At 36.6% G+C, this 22,095-nt stretch overlaps 1 protein-coding gene across 1 annotated transcript in view; it reads right to left on the reverse strand.

Moving 5' to 3' along the window:
- Nucleotides 1-4,574: 4,574 nt before the first annotated feature.
- DTWD2 (DTW domain containing 2) overlaps nt 4,575-22,095 on the reverse strand; it is a 70,854-nt gene continuing 53,333 nt past the window's right edge. Inside the window, exons 5-6 of the mRNA XM_062018596.1 lie at nt 7,486-7,614; nt 4,575-5,573 (exon numbers count right to left, since the gene is read on the reverse strand). Of these exons, the coding sequence (XP_061874580.1) occupies nt 5,403-5,573; nt 7,486-7,614 (300 nt within the window). The 3' untranslated portion in view covers nt 4,575-5,402. The remainder of the gene's footprint in view (nt 5,574-7,485; nt 7,615-22,095) is intronic.

Genomic DNA, 22,095 nt, shown 5'->3' on the forward strand with positions numbered 1-22,095 from the left:
GTGATACCAGTACATGCAAACAAATTCAGTTCTGTAGTGACAGAGTGGCATATGATCACAGTAAATTATATCTTTTAACTGCTTTGAAGCAGAAACAAATAGATAATTTATGTGCATTCATGCATGTAAGCATAATCAACATAAACCTCAGGAGAAAAACATGAACCACTGTCCCTTTTAAAAAGTTCAGTTTTTAATGAAATTTCAAAACAAGCAGGGAAGTTGTAGAAAATAATGCAGCATAAGTCAGTAGAAAAGTTTTCTTTTTATTTAAAGAAAAACTATTAAAAGAGCAATTTTTTGGTAGTATGGTAAACACCATATTCCAGCTGGAATTCCAAAGGAGTTATGAAGCAATAAAATTAAAACCTTGAAGAAAAATAAATCTGTTTGCCCACAGTGTCTCTTCATTTTCAATTTGAAAGCTCCCTAAATAAAAAGGGTGTCAAGGAGTTGTGTTCTTATTCTGAAAGACTTCTAGATTTGTTCTCCTTGTTATGCTTTGTTTTACAGATTATGAAAATATGGAGACTTAACAACACTCATCTTTGTAAAATCTTCACATGTGTTCATGTGTTCAAAAGGCTACTATAACATTATCAGTTCCTCAAAGCATGACAGTGTCACATGAAAGGTAGATTTCACTCTGGTAGCAATATTTGAAGCACAAATTGGACAAGGACAAAGGAGTGAACATTAGAAAAAAACACATTCTTTTTCTTTTTAATCAATATCTTGTTAAACTGGTCAGTTTCACTCATTAATCTTTCGGTAAGTGAAAAATGAAGTACATTGACCACTACAGCAAAAAATAAAATTGCAAATTAAACTCATTCTCGTGACATTGCTTGCAAAGACTGCTAGTTCACCACACACAACTTCCATCAAAAAAGTTTGGACTTCGCAGTAACCATGATGTAATATATTTAGATGTACTGTGCTGAGATGTGGAAGGCTGAGCACCCTGAGGAAGAGCTAAACCAGGGAGGATCCTTCTGCATCTGTCCTGGGAAACCTGTGTGTTTGAGTAAGCCCCTGCACTGCCTCTACACCAATGCACGCAGCCTGGGGAATAAGCAGGAGGAACTGGAGATGTGGGTGTGGATGCGGGGCTACGACCTCACTGCGGTCACAGAGACGTGGTGGGACAGCTGCCATGACTGGAGCGCAGCCATGGAGGGTTACATATTGTTCAGGAAAGACAGGCTGACAAGGCGTGGAGGTGGTGTTGCTCTCTATGTGAGGGTGCAATTAATGTGTACCAAACTGTGCCTGGATGGTGATGAGGAGCGGGTAGAGTGCGGGTAAAAATGAATGGGCAGGGCAAGGCAGATGATATTGTTGTAGGAGTTTGCTACAGGCCACCTGATCAGGAGGAGGATGTGGATGAGGCCTTCTACAGACAGCTGAGACCTGCCTCACGATCACAGTCCCTGGTCCTCATGGGGGACTTCAACCACCCTGATATTTGCTGGGATAGCCACACAGCCAAGTGCACATGGTCTAGGAGGTTCCTAGGGATTGTTGACGACAACTTCCTGTCGCAGATGATCGAGGAACCAACAAGGAGGGGTGTGCTGCTGGACTTGGTACTGATGAATAGAGAGGGTCTGGTTGGGGACGTGAAGGTTGGAGGCAACCTCGGCTGTAGTCCTGATGGGATGCATCCTAGAGTGCTGAGGGAGCTGGCTGATGTGATTGCTGAGCCTCTCTCCATCATTTTTCAACAATCATGGAGGACAAGCAAAGTGCCTGAGGACTGGAGAAAGGCCAAAGTCACGCCAGTCTTCAAAAAGGGCAGGAAAGATGACCCAGGAAACTCCAGGCGGGTCAGACTCACCTCCAGCCCTAGAAAGGTGATGGAACAACTCACCCTGAATGTTATCACTGAACATATGAAGGATAAGATGGTTATCAGCGGGAGTCAACATGAATTCACTAAGGGGAAATCCTATTTGACCAACCTGATAGCCTTCTATGGGTGCATAACTGGCCGGCCAGATGAGGGGAGAGCAGCAGATATCATCTACAAGTGCAGAGTCCTGCACCTGGGAAGGAACAACCCCACACACCAGCATAGGCTGGGGGTCAAACTGCTGAAGAGCAGTTCTGCAGAGAGAGAACTGGGAGTCCTGATTGATAATAAACTAAACATGAGCCAACAATGTGCCCTTGTGGCCAAGAAGGCCAATGACATCCTGGGGTGCATCAAGAAGAGTGTGGCCAGCAGGCCAAGGGAGGTTCTTCTCCCTCTCTACTCTGCCCTGGTGAGGCCTCATCTGCAGTACTGTGTCCAGTTCTGGGCTCCTCAGCTCAAGAGTGACAGGGAACTTCTGGAGATAGTCCAGCACAGAGCCACCAAGATGATCAGGGGACTGGAACATCTTTCATACAAGTAAAGGCTGCAGGAACTGGGGCTGTTTAGTCTGGAGAAGAGGAGACTGAGGAGTGATCTTATTAACATTTATAAATATCTAAAGGGTGGGTGTCAGGAGGCTGGGACATCCCTTTTTTCTATAGTAGCTAGCAACAGGACAAGGGGTAATGGGATGAAGCTGGAACACAAAAAGTTCCACTTAAATATAAGAAAAAACTATTACACCGTGAGCGTGATGGAGCAGTGGAACAGGCTGCCAAGAGGGGTTGTGGAGGCTCCTTCCTTGGAGGTCTTCAAGTCCTGCCTGGACATGTTCCTATGCAACCTGATCTAGGTGGACCTGCTTCTGCAGGGGGGTGGACTAGATGATCTCTAAAGGTCCCTTCCAATCTCTACCATTCTATGATTCTATGATAAAAATTCTGAATCTAAAAGACCTGAAAAGAAGCTTTCTCAACTCTTTCTTTTGCATTCTGTGTATTTTTTAGGCCATGTAACTTCAACTAAAAAAAAGCAAAAAGTATTGTATTCCGTGTTTAATAGCTTTTGAGAAATCTGAAATCTAACTTCATGTGACTGCTGTTTTGCCTCTAAATGATCACTGCGTTACAGCTGAGCTGAGACACACAAAAAATAAAATGTCTGGGAGTTTGCAATGAATTGTTCTTCATTTCTTCAGCAACTCCAGCATAGTGATTGATCTAGTTAGTATAGTACTAACTAGAAACAACACAGGAAATTAGCAATTAAAGGCTTCCACACATCCAGCTTTAGATCCTACAAATCCTGTTAACCACAGGAGCAAAATTAGAAGAACAAGAAAAATCAACAAAACTAAAAAGTGCTTATTGTAAACTGTGTGGTATTTGTCCTTAAAAATATGAAAACTCTGTACAGAATGCACGCACAAGATTATTTAATGTAGGATTATAACTCAATTAAGACAGGATTATAACTCAATTAAGACAAGTATTTGGCTGATCCTGTAATTCAAAGGCATTTTGAAGATGTTTGTGAATCCCAGGCTGTAATACTTTTTTTTTTTTTTCTGTTCTCCATCATATAAACCAATATTTTATGAAAAGACACATTTAATTTTCTGTCTAGGAAAGTAATTTTCATGATTTAGATCAAAAGATTCACTAGTGTTCTAGATGAATTTAAGTTAAATTAGATTAATATGTACAACGTGAAATGTGAACATTGTCCATACATGTAAATACAGCATTAACAATAAAGCATAACTAATATCCTTGTTTCCTTAAGGAATGCTTGGACCACATCCTAGAGCATAGACAAAATAGATTCCCAGCCTAGCACAATGTCAGCTGCAGAACTGGAGACAGCATCACACACAAGGCTGCACATGTAAGCTGAACAAGACTGCAACTTCATACTCCAAGCTAGCCTTGAGATTGCTGTGCTGTGCGTTGCTACAGGAATAAACATGCCCTGTCTGTTTCAACATGAACAAAAGTGTATCTACATTATTATTAATCATGCAAGACTGTTTTGCTTCAGATTTTTCAAAACTAATTCGGGTTTGCTCAATTTAGCAACAGATAAATACAGGATTTATCTAGAGCAGGAAAAGAGAAAAAAGGTTATATAAACCTTGTTAATGTAGCCAGACAAAAAATTAAATTGTTCATCCATGCCTAAACAGAAGTCCAGTATTAGCTCAGGGTTAACTAAAACTCCTCAGTTAATCTCTGACCTAACGTTGACCTCCCTTGTTAATTGTAGAAATGCCTTCAGTTAATATATTGGTTAGCTGTGTTTACACCCCCCACTTACTTAGTTCATGCCTTGCAGCTCATAAATTAAAGACAAAATATCTCTTCCTAAGTCTAATTAGTACCCAATTAGCTCCATATTGTTACTTAGGCTGGAACTGATAGTAAAGACAAACATTAAGCATTTGAATCTGTTTCATGAAGGAGGCCTTTATGACCATGAATAAAGAAACACCAAAAGCTTTTATTTCACTTTTTATTTTCCTTCAGATCATAAAATTTTACTTCACAAAGCCTGTAAAAATGCTTCAATTCTTCTGTGTCTAGTGATTCCCATTAGAAAGAGGTAGAGTTATATCACCGTTAGAAGAACTAATTAAAAAATACACATATATCTAATGGGTCTGCAATCATGTTAGTAGGTTGAATCCAGACATAATCATTTGTCATTGCATCACACTTCTCACAGAGCTGTTTATGCTGCACTTGTTTAATTCCTTTAGGATCACAACTGTTGTATGCCAAGGCATGGGTATGACGTATCCATATCCACTAAATGTCCCCTCCTGCAGAAAAGTAGTTTTTGCCCAAATAAAAGTGGAGCACCTGAGTCATAATTCCAAAAATCATTTATTTACATTCACCTTTTTTAAAAATCAGTAGTGTTTGGGTTCTGGTAAAAACATAGACAGGCTTAATTTAAATATTAAGTCTGAGTGACAAACGAAACCCAACTGCATTGTAAAACGTATATAAATTTACCAAAAAAAAGTAAGAAATAAAAATCTCAGAGTTAAAAATAGCTATACAAATAATATGCCTCATGTCCACCTGAACTAAGTAATATCATGAAAACCTACTGCAATTAGATGCTAAAGTCAAAATGCTCAGCTGAAATTTAATATATATCTAAATGCTGAAGCCTTGCCGTTCAATCACATATTTGATGTCTTTCCCCACTAGTAAAAGCTTCTCCAAAGTAAATTTATCCGGTCATATTCAGGATCCTACTTGTCACCCAACAAACAACTCTAAATTACGCCCAGTTTTCTTCTTCTTTTCCATATGAAATGAGAACGATCTTCTAGCATCTGAACAAAGGCACCTGGTCTACTACAAAAATGAAAAAGCTTGTCCGTTACCATTTGTAACATTGGTAGATAAAATTGTGCTTATTAAGGGTCTAAAAGTTGTTTTGTTACCGCACAGTCACCTGTTTGGATCAAATCCAGATTGATATTCATTTGCCAGCTGCAAATAAATCCCACTGTACTGTCAGTACAGCTTTCTTATATTTTAACATTATTCACCAAAAGCTCCATTCTTCTGAGTTTGCGCTTATTCTTTGGCATTGGCTTGTCATACAAGCCATTTTTGAGAAGATGCTCCTTGCTGTGATGGATCTGGGCACCATGCTGAAGCTGGAAAGAGCATAAAGCTTGAAGTGGACGGAGTATAGTCTAAAGAAAGATAAAAGGGTGGGGAGAGACAGAAAGACCAACCTTTTTGTAAGCTATTTTATACACATTAATTATTGTATTCAAGGATTACCTAAAAATGCTGATAAAATATAATTAACATGATAAATGCTGATTTTGGAAACACAGAGGGCCCAGGTGAGTAAGAGATGTACGAAAAAGAAGCCACACAGCACACATACATTCACTCACCCTTCTGTCATCCACTACTTCTTCCTTGCACACACTCAATCCTGAGTTCAACCTCAGCTACACTATTGTTAAGTTACAGCTTTAACTCAACCTTAGCAATGGATGACAATCAATTACTATGGCTCAGCCAATAAGCTATAATAAAATAAGTAACAATAACCTGTTTGTGCTTGCATGAAAATGCCTTCAGGTAGGATTTTAGAAAGAGAACTGGGACTCACAATCAAGACAGCTGGATTGCTATCCTGGAGACTGGACTGTATCCCTGATCTGCCCAGGAATATTATGTAGGAGTAATAAAGCCACATCATCGAAATTTATCTCATGTGGTTCCTAATTACGGGGTTCCTCATCTTCTGGTTGCCCAACTCAGTATCACAGAACTTCATGTGCAGGTGTGTAAAGCAATCACAAATGTGACTGCAGTTGGCAGGTGCTGAGTTTCCACCAAGCAAAACATGACTCTTCCGAGCACACAGGAAAATCAAGTGACCTACATTTGGCTCCAAACTAAGTGCCCATTTTTCACTTCCATGGCTTTCAACTTTAATTCATCATCTTATATGCTGGGAATAGCACTCAATTCAGAGAGGGATAAAAAGTGCACAAATGTTTGTGAATCTCTTGGCTACTGCAACATTTATAGCATCACCTTTGAGAAACTTAATTTCCTCTTTTAAAAGTAGGCTAGGCCCATTCTGAGTGGTGGGGATGAAACAGAACTGGGAACTGCAGACAGTAACAAAACATTCACCCTGAACTTGAATAAGACAGACGTCCTAAAGAAAGGAGAATATGCTAACGTTGTCCTAGCACACCAAAAGAAAAAGTAAATATGTAAAACCCACTTTCATTTCAGTATTTCTAATTTTTCACAGGTTTAACTTCTACACTAAATTATTACTTTCTTTTAGCATAAAAGCATATGATAGCTGCATGGTCATAAAAGATGCACAAGTTTCTATACATGTTTTCTTACACAGACTTCCAGTTTCTGAGTTGTATTTTCTTTCTTGGCCACACACTTTGTCCTAGTCTGGTTCTAAACACAACTGATTTAATATTGAGTGAGTCTCTAGTATCACCCCAAACATGGGAGTAGCATACCTTACACAATGACAACTGTGGAATCCATTTTTGACCCGGGAACGCTTTTTAGATGAGCTTTAAAATGTCTCTTTGTGGACCCTTCTGTACCACATTCTAGGTATACAATCAGATCATAGACCTGGGTCTATGATGCAAAACTAAGCATAGGTCTTTTTCAACGGGCTTATTAAACTGCTGTGACTAATGTCAGTTGCAAAAGATTAAGAAGACATTACCTTAATAACCTCTTCCATCACAGACTAGTGGGATCACAACTTGAAAGAAAATCTCTAATGTCCAATTAGCATTCTTTGACCTGGGATAAACTTAATAACTGTTAGGTCTCAAATTCCTCCAATGACACCTAAGAATTGTGAGCTGGTTGGCAGAAAGACATAACCCAGTGGGGCTGCATTCCACGGTTGCAGGAGAGCAGGAAGTCATCTAAGGAAACATAAGTTTCCATTGATATGTTCTTGTTTTCGTTTGCTATGCAACAAAACCATTACAAAGTCATTAAAATTTTGACTGTCAAAATGACATTGCAGCTAATTATCTTCATTACCCTTCTACTGTTCATAAAAGAAAAATTCAGCTGTTTAAAATCACATACCTCTTGTATACTCTCATTTTTTTCCATGATGGTAAGAGCAACAGCTGCACATTCAAGTGTAGATAGACAGGTGTTTGTTGGCTGTGTACGAATTACATATTGACTTGAAATGCTGGTTTTTAACTGCACCTAAAAAACAACAAACTCTAATAAAATAAACAAGTCAGTATAACAAACAAGGTGCTTCTTCCCTACACTAAGCTAAACACAGCACCTATTCCACCGTTGTCAGTAGCATTCCTTCCTTTTTGCTGTTTGGTCTCCCAGTACCAATGACCTTATACAACTGTGAAGTATAATAATATAACACCTATGAGTTACCATTGGACACAAGAACTGCACACTTCTTGCTGTAAAAAAACATAAAGAAAATACAATTGTTTGTTAGAGAAAGACTAAATGAAATTTTAGCAAACAATTTCATAGTTGCCATAGATATCATGTAACAAAACCAAAATTATTCACCTGTGCTCGGTTTCTTGCACACTCTATACACAAACAATACTCCATATCATGTACAATTACTGTATTGTCACTGACACTATTTACCTTGGTTAAATATTGTTTGCCAAATTCTGAAAAACTTTTATTAACTGTATTTATTTATATAATTTACTATTTGCTTACCTAAATCATATTTTAAAATGATATATTGACACTGCCTTAAGCGATAACTACTCTATATTATCTCATAAATTAAAAGCTTTTATGAAAAATAAATTTAATTCAACCACTACATTGCCTCTTTTATCAGCACCAAAAGCTATTACTGAGTTTATAAACAGCAGTTGAAATATCGCAGAATTTACACTGACTTTGTGTGAAAATTCATATATTTTTTCCTTATTTCTGAAATTTCCATCTCCACATTTGTTTTGAATATAGTTTGCCGAACACATTTGGATTTTCATAACATTGCTACTTTCTTTACCAAAAATCATCCAAAAAATTGTACAGTACAATAAACCCTAAGGAATCATTATAAAAGAGTAAGTAGATTTAATCTCTTTTGTAATCTCACTGCAACAATTTTCTTTTGTTTTTCCTTCTTAAAACAAATGACTGGCTGTTCACCACAGCCATCATAATAGTGCCCCTATTCTGCTTGCCAGCAGTTTTTCAGCTTCCATATTTTCCCTCTTCAGTTTCCCTTTTTTATTTGTAATGCTTCATTTTCCTTTATCTCTTTTACACCCATTCTCAAAAGTTCAAGGTATCTAATCTACAAAAGGGAAGTTCCAAGCTGCTGAAGAAACCTGAATGAAAAACATCAAATTCCAATGCTTTATCTGACCTCAGTGTAATGTGAATTAAAAGTAAAGAAATAAAAAGGTAATAAAGAAAACTTATTCCATAAAGAACAGATAAGTTGGCTGTAAAAGCTCAATATACTCAAACAAGAAAAGATAGGAAAATGTACTTTTGTGGCAGAAGGTCCTATCTTGTTTATTAAAGGAATTCTTTAAAAATTACTAGTCTTCTTATTGGGTAGTCTTGAAAACCAAAATATGCACATTTCAGAATCTTTTAAAAGTTTTCAGAAAAGATTATTTAGACATTTTGGAGAGATCACTTTCAATGGCCAAAGAATATACATTTTGCCTGAGAAATTGAGAAGATGAATGTATTTAACATATATAGTGTACTGACATTATGATTTTTGTATAATATAAGAATACATTTGTATTATTTTCACAGCTATAATACTAGAAGTGTCATTTTAATTAAATAAGTTTTAAATAACATCTTCGAAAATCTATTTTGCCCCCTTGGTGAAGATCAATGTTTTTCTATGTTAAGGCTCCTTACCATAATAATTAGCTCAAATGTACTGTATTTTTAATCAGGTTATACAATTACCAACTATTAATTAAACTGAAAACATATCAGTAGTATCAAATCACATATATAAATGTTTCTATTCTGAACATAGTTACTATTATTAGATATTTGAAAGTAGTGATTACAAGTGATGATATACTAAGTTATTTCCTGCAAATTCAATGGTCACCTCCACTTAAAAATAATTTTAACTTTCTGCAGCCATTCAGCATATTTCTGCAAATTAACTGGCTCATGACAAATTACTCAATGAATGCCTATTACTTACTAAAAAGCAGACCCTGATATTATATATTTAAAACCAAGATAGTTAAAGCAGTTGATTATTCCAGCTAAGCAAACTCAGCTCTAGCTTTGTGTGTTGAGTGTCAAAAGAGAAGAATTAGCAGATTATGGTTGCTATTACACTATACTGGATGCCTATCATACCATCTTTAATCTATAGTCATACTGTAGAATTTTTATCTACTGCATGAAAGATGTTAACATTACTTGGACATTCAACAGTAAATTTAGTCCAAATGCTGTGGAACAGATCCAGAGCTGATTTAAGAATGAAGCTCGTGGATACTCACTAGCCTTTATCAACTATTTTCTTCAATTTCGCATTGAAAATTCAAACGAGAATAAACTGATTTAGGAAAGCAAATGTAGAAAATGGACATCAAATTCATCCAAAATCAAGATTTTATTTGTTGTTTCTCAAGGTTTGCTTTGCTTTTACGGATCTCCATGATGACAGTGCAGGAAGGCTAGTTATTTCAAGTATACAGAGATCTATGCTGGAGACCTTTTAGCTTCTGCTGCGAAATTTCTAGATAGGTATTAAAAAACAAGGTAAACTCAGTCAGCTGTTTCTCCAGCATCTATCTTGAGCAACTGAGCAGGCACATATCCACATTTTTTTATCAACATCTGACAGACATTAACAACCTCTACAGAGGTTGAAACCTGCAGGCACACTGGCTTCTCCCTCCTTGGACATCAACAACAGTGACTTAAGTTCTTTAGTGTAGGAGCTGGGAATATCTCTGTCTGCTAGCTTCCATACTTCATTTCTTGTTTCTCTTGCTGAAAAACTTTTAAGATCATTATCGTTCCAGAAAAAGGAAAATTACTGATGATGCTATGATGATTTCCACAGATGAAAAATTGCCTACACTGCACCTTAGACTCCTTAGCCAAAACATCTCTAAGTGAAGCTTTCAAAATTGAAAATGTACAAAAGGGCAACCTTCACTTTCTAACAGCAACACCAGCAGCAACCACATTCCTTCTTTCTTGTGTGAGAGAGGATGGAAATAAATGGTCTTCAACCATTTTTCCTCAAAAATTGCATATTCACTGGGATGAGATTAAATAACACAAACAAGCAGTACGGAGAAGATTAGAGGAAGAATATCTGACCAGGAAAACTCTCCTACAGTTTTTTCCTGGGCTTCTTTCAACAAACATGCATTTTACTCTATTTTTTACTCCAAAGTGGTACAGTATCTAAATAAGCGGTCCATAGCAATTTGAAATACAGTCAGGGTAGCCTTTGTCTGTCACAAATTGGGCAGACTGAATAAATGACTGATTGTCTATCAGAAACTTAGTACACTCACTGAATGAGTAAAACACATAATGAGGAGGTCTGCCAATTTCGTATAGTTAATACATATCTCAGGCATGGGAAGAATATCTTCTTTTTTAAAAAAATGCCTACAAACATGAAATATTTACTCTTCTTAGATATGACTGGATAGGAGGACAACTTCTCCCATTTTCAGCCAAAATGTCAAAAACTTGACTTGTCTTTTGTGGAGTTAATTGTTCCAGATCAAGTATTGCAACAGTCTCATCAAAGCTTCTGGAGTACCTAGATGGATTCATTCTTTGTTTGTCACCCACATATCTCAAATCAATTTCAACAAGCTTAATTCAAAGTTATGTATTCCTTACATTACCCTTCAAAAACTTATGAGTATACATATATATTCTATTTAGGTACATTTCAAAACAACAATCATGGTATTTCATAACTACTTCTACATACAATGATAAAGATACTGTGCTAAAATAATTTACTTCTTTTTATCCGTCAAAGTAATTTGTAAATCATAGGCTCACTTTGGAATAATTTCAGTTACTGAGAAAATACAGCAATGCCAAGTTGAAAAAACAGCAGCCACCAAACATCAGTCACCAAAATGAACAATAGCATAAGACAGAAACTATCTCTACCCATTCAAACTTGACAGAGGAGTTTATATAAGCTGAATGCAGTTAATCACTGGAACGTTGCCAAGACACTAATTAGCCTATCTACTCTCTTCCTAAGTGCAAAGGAGTTTAGGGGCTTAGTTTCTAAGCCATCAAAAGCATGAAGCAGCACATACAATCAAGTACATTTCTATGTTTAACTCAAGACCCATCATTTCCAATAGCCTGAAATTCAGCAATTCTCACGAACTGTTACATTAACTTAATAAATGTTGGCTCCTCTTCCAACACACCATCCTTTTAACAAATGCTACAGCCTTTGAGCATTTACAAAGGACTTGAACCACAGTAAAAACTGCAACCCTTCAATATTTCTCAGGGCTGAGTTCTTCCAGAGCCCTCTTTAGATGTTCCAGGCAAGTGATGACCCAGCTGATCTTGTTCAGCTGTTCAGAACTGATGGAAACAAAAGTGTTGCCTTGATGGGGTCAAAGACTTGCTGCGTGAAATTTTTAAAATATAAGTCAGTACAGACAGGCAATTGATTTCTGCTCTTATTTTAAACATTAGGACTGAAGCTGTCGAAGAAAGCTCTAAGTGATATCTTTAGTCCTCTACTTAATGTCAATATCCTTCTCTTTTTACTTTTTCTATGCCAGTTTCCTCTTCATTACTCTTATTAGCTTTATTCTCCAGAATCAAGCATTATGGAAAACTCTATTTGGAAAATACTGCATCTCAACAACACAGAAAGGCTATAAAGTTAGTACACCTGTCTCACAAAGCACACTCAAAAATTCTTGTTTTTCTCTGTCCTGCTTTCTCCAATTAGGCTACATGCACCTCAAAAGAGACAGAGGAATAACATATCCTTCTGTAGCTTCTATGAAAAACCTCATACTTATTTTAAGATCTTCTCCTCTTTTATTTATGTTAATAGTTTCTTTATAAAATGTGACTTTCCATTAGGGAATTAAATTGCTTGACCCTCAGAGAATGAAGAAAGAAAATATCATATGCTTAACATAGACAGTATTGTTATTGCATATTTCAATAAATATCTTCCAGAAAAAAAAAATAAAATGACTTTTTTTTAAAGAAACACCAAAGGCACAAAAATGCCCAGAAAGAGTACAAGTGTATCCTGCCATCTCATCAATCATTCTAGAAACTAAGAAAAATTATTTTAAGATGCTGAAGAGGAAGAACATTCTGTGTGCAAATGCACAAATAACATCAGACAGAATATTTTCACTCAGTATCCAGTGGCACAAGCACCTTGTACCTATAAGCCAAAACAAACTATTTTCTACATCTTACAGAAATTTCATGCAGACAAATAAAATTACCTTCGTGACAGAAAAGGTAACCTGAGTAAATTTAGTCTCAGCATGCTACCAAAATTTAAATCAGGAATATAAATAAGTTATTTTGTTCAAAATCTTGGCTTTAATTTAAAGTGACATCTTAAGAGCATTCTGTTTCTAAATACTGGAGGGAATAACTGCCATGCAACTGTCACAAATGAATAGCCTGAAAGAGCATATAGGTGTCACAAAAACCTTTGTCCACCTTGCATGTCTTTTGGAGATACTAAGGCATATCTATGACATTCCTGTGTATGTTCTGTGCAAAATAATGAAACAAATCATAGTTTATTTTGTGATTGTCAGGTAAATTTGAAGAAGTTTGTTAAATTTCTATGAAATTACAATACCTTTTGCACATTGTTTGGACAATATCCAGTGAACCCCAAAACCTTTCTCTCTGGGTATCCTACAAACCCTTCCTTTCGTTTTATGGCATCAGGTTAGACTCTAAAATCTTATCACTGCAATAAGCCCCAGGATATCCCACTGATGCCTTCATGGTAAATATGTTATATTCTGTCTTTGCAAGATAAGTATAATTGCTTGTGCAGAACAGTGGCTATGTGTAGGTTCTATCTATTTAAGCTCCTTTCAGTCTGTGCAGAACCTGAATTCGGATCTGCAATTCAGATTAGCTCTTTTGCAGGTCAAAACCAGAAGCCTTCTTAAGAACATCCTTAAATACATCTGCATAAAACCAGTGTAAAGAATTTCTTCCATCAAATATGTTGTTAATGTATGAACAGACATTAAACTTATCTGCACTTTCAAGACTGTCCTTTCTTTGCTTCTGGAACCAAAACAATTAAAGAACCAAATTTTTATTGCCGTGGGGTATTACATGCTAAAGATAAATGGTCGAGAAGAAATGAGCAGAGTTACTCACTGTAATGTTCATCACTTGAACATAATCCTACTTGATGTCTCTCTGGTACATGACTATGTCAAATCATATCTCTTTTAAAAACAACACCTCTGTATTTCATCATGTCTCTTTCCTATTATTGTCAAAACAAGTTCGAAAGAAAACAAATCTGTAATTTGATATATAGAAAAATATTTGAGAATGCCAAAAGCACATTCTGGGAAAAAAAAATATTTTTTAGAGTTTTGCAGTATTTATTTTAAAATGCCTTTTTACTGAGGGCAATTCAGACTGTATAGTATTTCTCTACCGTGTAGCTTGCTTTCATTTTTACACATAGTTGACTGTCATGACGAGCAATTAAATTGCAAACGGAATTTGTTCTTCACAGAGAGAGATTGTTACATCACATCCTTACAGAAAATTTTGAAGAAAACAAAAATAAAATAAAAAGAAATTTGTAAAAAAACCTCCAACACGAGTACTATGCACTTTCTCAACCCTGTCCCTGCCAAACTTTTAAGTTTTTAGAGTGTTTCTACAGTGCATCAGCTGAATTTGTTCAATAGAATTTTTTTTTTTTCTCAGGGCCTGGGCAAGGAAGCAATCAACATATAAATGAAATACTGCCTCTAAAAAGTAAACTGAAAAAACATAAGCTCTTATGTTCGTACCAGGTAGCACATTTTCCACATGTAAAACATTGTGGTAAATGAACCAGGGCAGAAAAAACCCTCACCATGAACAAAAAGTATTACCAACAGTATCATTTATCTGTGGATAAATGATAGTAAGCTTCTGTAAAGAATTAAGAATCTGACACATAAACATGAAATTTTCATTTATTAAATACTTGAAAGAATTGAAAGCTAAATAGTTATTAAAGTTTTAAAATAGCAAACAACATAGATACTTCACTTTTCTAAATATAGCTATAATCTTATCTGTATGTCTATTTTGATAGTCTTTACACATGATACTGTTTGAAGGTAAAATTCAGGTTCCAAAGCATAACTTTTCTTGCAGGAGAACCTAGCAATTCAAAACATTTAGCATCATGTATGCAGGCTGTTTTGAAAAAGTCCAACAGCCTAATGATTTCTTAGGCTACATACTTCTCTTATGGATACACTAGGAAGTCAAAGGTCTAAATAAAAACAGAGACTAATTTGCAGTGGCCTCCTTAGCACTTTGTTTGTTTCATGCAACTATTTACAAGAGGCTGTTCCTCTGCCTATGCAATCATTTCTGAAACATTTTTACCTGGAATCTCACTGCAGTTTTCGTAAGAACTCAAATTTTTTAGCATCTTCTCCAAGATGCCAAGAGAATTCAATAGTTCTGCACTTCTCAAACCTTGCAAAGTCAAATAAAATTGTCCCTTATTTAGAGTATCAAATAAGATGGTTTTGAAAGCTATTTTAGGCAAATATACCATATTCGTATTTTGAATCCTTAATGTTACATTGTTACATGCAATACAGAAGAGGTACAATTATAGAATCACAATGTTTCAAACCATTTCCTATGATGTTTGTCATCACTTACACCATGCATGTAAGAGATACAGGATGAAGTAAGTGTCCACTCCAAAAGAATTTTGGAAAATAAACCTATGTCTACCTGAGGGCCTCTTTTTTTCAAAGAAAACAGCACATTGAAGCCTACATTTAATAAATAAGATATAAACAGTATATAGAAAAGAAATAATTTGTTCAGTATTGCTGCTCTGTAGAAAGCAAATATCTAACTTACTAGATAAGTAACATGAACTTTAATGATAATCACCATCAATAGAATTTATCTAAAATGCGCTTTCTAAGGTGCTAAGACCAGGATGCTGACAGTGACAGATAAGTATCAGTCTCCAGTACTGTCAGAAGATTGAAGAAAGTTTGTATGCACGTATCCTGCTTCCTTGAAAAACATGACACCAAACTTGATGTCAGGAAATAACCCAAGTTCATTGCAACTTTAGGCAAGCCACCTTCCTTCTCTGAGCTCCAATGTCTCTATCTTTATGATGATGCTTACCCAATGCTGCAAAACACTTTGAAGGCTGAAGGAACAGCTGATGAAGGAGAAGACAAATCAGAAACAGTAAGTGCTGTTACTAGTGTCCTTCCTTCTGATATTTTTGTGTGATATATTTCTAAAAAAGCTATGGGAAAGGCAAGGAAAAAAAAGCAAACAAATTACACTAACATTCCTTACATATCGGGATAAAAAAAGAATCAAAGTTCCTTTCACTCTCTCTCCTATTTTTCTTTTATGAATACTTAGCAAGCACAAGAAGCACCACCAAAAAATCCAGAAGACCCTACTCTCTCTGTACAGAAAGTAAAATGGTATGGACAACAGTTAAAATAGTGTTACGGTTTAACTACACCTTGCAATTCAATCCCACACAGCTGCTCACTCACTCCCCCAAGTGGGAGTTACCTGAGAAGACAAACACCATCACTCTGAATATTCCCCTCTTTCTTCTTATTCCCCCAGTTTTATATACTCAGCATGACCTCATACGGTATGGGATGTTAATCGACAGCCAGTAGTGTGCCTAAGTGGCCAAGAAGGCCAATGTCATCCTGGCTCACACCAGAAATAGTATGACCAGCAGGATGTAGGCAGTGATTGTGTCTCAGTACTCAACGCTGGTGAGGCTGCACCTCAAATACTGTGTTCAGTTCTGGGTCCCTCACTACAAGAAGGACATTGAGGTACTGGAGCATGTCCAGAACGGGGCAACAAAGCTGGTGAAGGATCTGGAGAACAATTCTGATGAGGAGTGGCTGAGGGAGACAGGGTTTTTAGAGAGCTGGAGGCTGAGAAGAGACATGATCACTCTCTACAACTACCTGAAAGGGGGTGGAGACCATTTTCTTCTCTCCAGTAATACACAACAGGACAAGAGGAAGTGGCCTCAAGTTGTGCCACAGAAGACTTAGATTGGAGATTAGGAAGAATTTTTTCACTAACAGGGTTATTAAACATTAGAACAGGCTGCCCAGCGAGGTGATGGAGTCACCATCCCTGGAGATATTCAAAAGATGCATAGATGAGGTGCTGAGGGACACTGTTTAGTGATGGGCTTGGCAGTGTGAGGTTAGTGTTTGAACTCGATGATCTTAAAGGTCTTTTCCAACCAAAATGATTCTATGATATCCCTCTAGTCAGTTGGGGTCACCTGTCCTGGCTGTGTCCTCTCTCAGCTTCTTCTGCACCTGTACTGTTAGGGCAGAGAGAGAGGCAGCAAAGGCCTTGACACTGTGTACGCATTGTTCAGCAGTGACAAAAACCTCTCCATGTCATCAACGTGCTCTCCAGAAGAAATCCAAAACATGGCCCCATAGTACAGAGAAGCTGTAGTTCTAATATAAAAGTAATAGCTCAAATTTCTGCAAAAAGAAGGTAGCCTGAGGCTGAACCAAATAGCTTATATAAAATTAAGAGCTAAAAGACAGTTAAATTGTAAAGAAAGTCAAGTCCTAACACTATGGCAAAACAGAACATAGGACTGACCTAGTAACATTTGGACTATACACAAATACTTGAAGTACTATCTGGTTATGGTCTCAGGTTCTGAAACTGCAGAGTTTTATGTATAATTGAGGAATAACACAATATTGTCATTATGTTATGTAAAAATCATTATAGGGCATACTTCATAAAATAACTACACATTTTCAGTTAATTTCCATGCACTGCCATTTTTTGTACTTCAAGAAAGAAAGGTCCAGAAATTATTTCTGGCAATATCTCTCTTGCTCTGCTTACATTTCAAAAATGAATGTCAGGCAACATATCAATATTTTATGTAGCACTATTCTTTTAATAATTAATACAAAAGGAAAGTGCTGCAAGTAAATTCAGTCAGTGAGCAGAATACAGATTTAGAGAATGGGGTCATGAAATGGAGGAGGAAAATTTAATTACGTGTATTGTCACAGCCACTTAACTTTAATTAACTGCAAATATCATATAAATTGAAAAGGAAAATTAAATACCTCAGTGTCAAAAAGCAGCATCAATGTAATGACATTGTTCTTTGAAATCTACTAATTACTCTTGCTTTTTATGGTTCCTTTTCTTTCTTGTTATATGTGAATAGTAGTAAGTACTTCCTTGGAAAGCAGAAAGGCAGTGGAAGAAGCTCCCAAGAAGAACTTTGTTAAGAGCAGAAAGGAACATGTAAAGAAAGACTAAAAGAAGGAAAAGCCTTCAGTAAATCTAGTTATTTGAAAGAAAGCTCAATCAAAATGAAAAATATTTGTAATTTCCTTTTTAAATATTGCTCATGTCCCATGAGAACTTCAGCATGGGCACAAGGGTACAAAACCTGCAATTCCTCCAGGATCATTCTGGAAGCAGGATATTCAGGCATTTAGCAAAGAGTTTAACAACAATTACAAAACAAATGGTAAAGAAATCAATTATAAGAAAAGTTTATGCCCAAGAATTCTGTCATCTGGTAAATTAGCTGAGACATTCCAGTCACAAATAAAATGTCACTGTATTCAGAGGTAATAAATACATACTTATAATGAAATAAAATGTCGAAGTGGACAAATGTAATTCAAATTAACCTATATGTCAGAAGGACAGACTCCTGTTGATTGCTCAGTATCATATCTCAACTGCACATGGCTTCTTGACCCAAGGTAATTCCCAGCAATTTCCCTTTAATCTCAGCATTCTTGAGCAGCAATTTTTGCCAGCTGAAGCATAAAACACTTTGTTATTTAGAGTCACAGAATCACGGAATCTTAAGGGTTGTAAGGGACATCAAGAGATCATCTAGTCCAACCCCCCGCCAGAGCAGGGCCACCTAGAATAGGTCACACAGGAACTCGTCCAGGTGGGTTTGGAATGTCTCCAAAGAGGATTCAACAACCCATCTGGGCAGCCTGTTCCAGTGCTCTGTCATTCTCACAGTGAAGAAATTCTTCCCTGTATTTCTTTGGAACCACTCATATTCCAGCTTGTAGCCATTGGCCCTTGTCCTATCATTGGATATTACTGAGAACAGCCTGGCTCCATGCTCTAAAATACTCCCTTGACTGTTTCAGTTGTAATGAGATGGCAGTTGGAACATGAACACATCAAATAATTCAGTGTATGTCACAGGCGCTAAGAATGATCTTTAGCTTTCAAATCATTACACAGCAGAAGGTATAAGCTACTCGATGAAAACATGTTTTCTTGCTACATCTAAAATTATTCAATTTAAAAATTCAACACAGAAGCAAAAATTTACTGTCAAAGCTTGCAGAGACCTCCACATCATACAGATAATTGGGCTCTCCAATACTTATTAGTAAAATCACCAGTGTCACACACATAGAGTTAAAAAGCACTTCTAGAACAAGTCAGTGAAATAACAGGATTCATGGTCAGACACATGTCATTTTCTGGGACCTACATTACTACAGTTTTTCCCCCTGCAACTGTTGTTGGCTGGCGTCTATTCCCTAGGGTTATGATTTGCCTCCTAAACATCTGCATTTCTGATTCGTCACCATACATCTTTCCCTTGCAGAATGAAGCTGGGTATTGTCCGTTTACTTAGGTTATATGGCAAAACCTGTATTTAATCTCTCTCTGGTGCAAACTGGAAATTGTGACAAATGAAAACAGAAATAGGAATACAGGAAGATAAAAGGGAGGATAAAAATGTAGTAAAGAAATGTGTGTATTATCTGGCACCATTTGTTATTTGGTCTTCATATATTCACTTGCCTAAGTCCCATAACTGTGGAGGATGAAAGAGCATATTTTTCTCTGCATCTCCTCAGCTCACTGAATAGGAGATTTGATAAAAATAATTCAGAGAGCAAACATCAGAAAAGGGATAAACCAAGATACAGCCAGATAACAACATCAATTCTTGCTATCTTGCTTACTCTTTTGTTCTGGGTGTTTTCTGTATGCAGATTACTTAATTTTTAAAAATTTCTGGTTTTGTACTAAATGTAATTCTCTCTCAACATGTTCTGACAGCTGTCTACACATCTTAAACTGTGTTACACTCGTATCTGTCAGCATTAACTTATATTAGAAGGAAGTTTTTAACCTCCTCTAGAAGGAATTTATGTAAATGCCAGATTACACTTAGAGTAACTGCTTGTCCAAGCAAAGAAATTCTGATTTTTTGGACACATTTTCAGAAACGGACTGCAACCTCTTTAACTCTCTAGCCTTGAAAAAGGCAAATCAGTAAAGTTTTATTATCTAAACATACCAGACAACTAGAACACAAAACTCACTTTCTGTTAAAAAGTATGTCAATGTAACTATTCACACATCTCTAACCATTACAGTTAGTCTAGCAACTTATTCATAACTTCACCCACAGTTACTGGAAAAATAACTGAAGTACTTTCCACTTCTGTTCAACTGTCTGATAATTCTGTCATTGACGCAAGCTGATTTGCAGACCCCATTGCCCACTAAAATTTGATATCCTACACCTGTTGACATCTTCTCATTTTATTTTATCTGCTATAAGCTTTGCCTTAAACCAGATGGCATTTTATAATTTCCTGTCTAGTATAAATACTAGTAACTATTAGTCTATAAAGACTAGTCACTTTTCCCCCATGGGCTTCTCTTACCTAGTAACTCCAGTAGCAAGACTAGAAATGAAAAGCAGGTGGATCCCTAAAGGAAGAGGTTTTTTATCGTTTTTCTGTTTTTTTAAAACAAAAAGAGAAGAGTATTTTGAGCCTACTTGTCTGACTTTGCTTTCTATACTCCAAGCACAGTGTCTTCATTTCTCATTGCTGACACAGTGCTCAGTGAGGTCCTGCCAACAGTTTGAGCATACTTCACTGACTCCTATGGAAGGAGGAGAAGAATGCTCTCCTGAAGAGTCCCTAGGATAAGAGTATTTCAAGCAAGTTCCCTGAAAAACTTACTTTCAGCTTCCCCTAAGCCTCTGTGAACACACGCTCACTCACGAGAGGCAGTACAGAAAACATGAAGTCAATCTATTAAATGCTACTCACTTTGCACAGCACAAAGTTTTGACATGAGCAACAAGAATTTTTAAAGCAGGTAGTGATGTGACTGACTCTGGTAGAAGACTAAAACTCTGAAAACTCAGGTGGCAGTTTGTTTTGACAACTGCCCAGGCATATTACAAGATGGTCAGTGAACAATATGAAAGAAACAGAAATGCATAAGTGTTTCCTAAATATTTCATCACACTGTCTTCTAAATTGTAACATACACATTTGGCCTATCCTTCTCAGGAGCTGAGAATAAAGAAAACATAGCACATCAATTATGAACCGGTAGTAACAGTAACACTTTGAATTAACCAATTTATGCAGTCAAGGATCACAGCTTCAGTAATCCCTTTACAGTCATCGGTAACTCTTTTTGTAAATCTTTCTATTCTACAGAAGACAATGTGAGGTCCTTTCAGAGTACTATGGTATTTTATATTACTAATAAGCATTCTTAACAACTTGATTATATGATTTGCAAATTGAAGCATAGATAGTGGACTGTGATCACTTTATTCATAGAGCGACAATGTTACACAAAAGTCAGAGTAAGTAAATAAACTCAGCAGGAATTATCCTTTTGTAAGTGCAGTGCTGAGCAAGAATATTTGTGTGGTACCTTGAAACTTTGCAGCTTGCTGCCACAAACAAGTTCAAAAGCACATCACTCTGAATGCCTTGTCTCAAACCCGTTATGTTTACCTGCTAATAAGTAGCCTATTTTAGCAGTTTTATGACAATGCATTTTAGCACAAGATTCCTAGGTTCTCATATGAATAACTAGCTGTTAACAAAAGGTTCAAAAAAGAAAGCATATGGTAGCATCTACTTCACCTACTAGTAGGTCATTTTTTTTCCTAGTTCATTTAACAGTTCATTTCAAGACCATAAAGCTGTATAACAAAGAACAATTAATTCAATTGTAAAAATGTGGGAAATTGGATTTAAGAGAATGTTTAATTACTCTGGGAAGAATTTAGCCAGAATGCATAAGCTAGCAGTCCATCACTCATGAGAAAACATCGTAAAAACCTTGGGTTTGGTTATTTTGTTTTGTTTAAATGAGTTGAAAGCACTTCAGGAAAAGCACATTTCCAGCAAGGTGGACTCACTAAACTCATCTCCTCTGGTACAGAAGTGATGTGCACAGAATTGAAAATCTGGTATCATTTGAGAACATCCTAATGACTGTTCTGTGCACTCAGCACCAGCCATCTGGAATAACCTATCTCAAAGAAAGAAACCTTATGTTCCATAGCTTGACTCCTATTATTTGTATGTCCTCAGTCATTCTCACCTTGGTTGCCTGGAGCAGTCT

Source organism: Colius striatus, chromosome Z, assembly GCF_028858725.1.
Source record: "Colius striatus isolate bColStr4 chromosome Z, bColStr4.1.hap1, whole genome shotgun sequence".
Taxonomy (NCBI): Eukaryota; Metazoa; Chordata; class Aves; order Coliiformes; family Coliidae; genus Colius; species Colius striatus.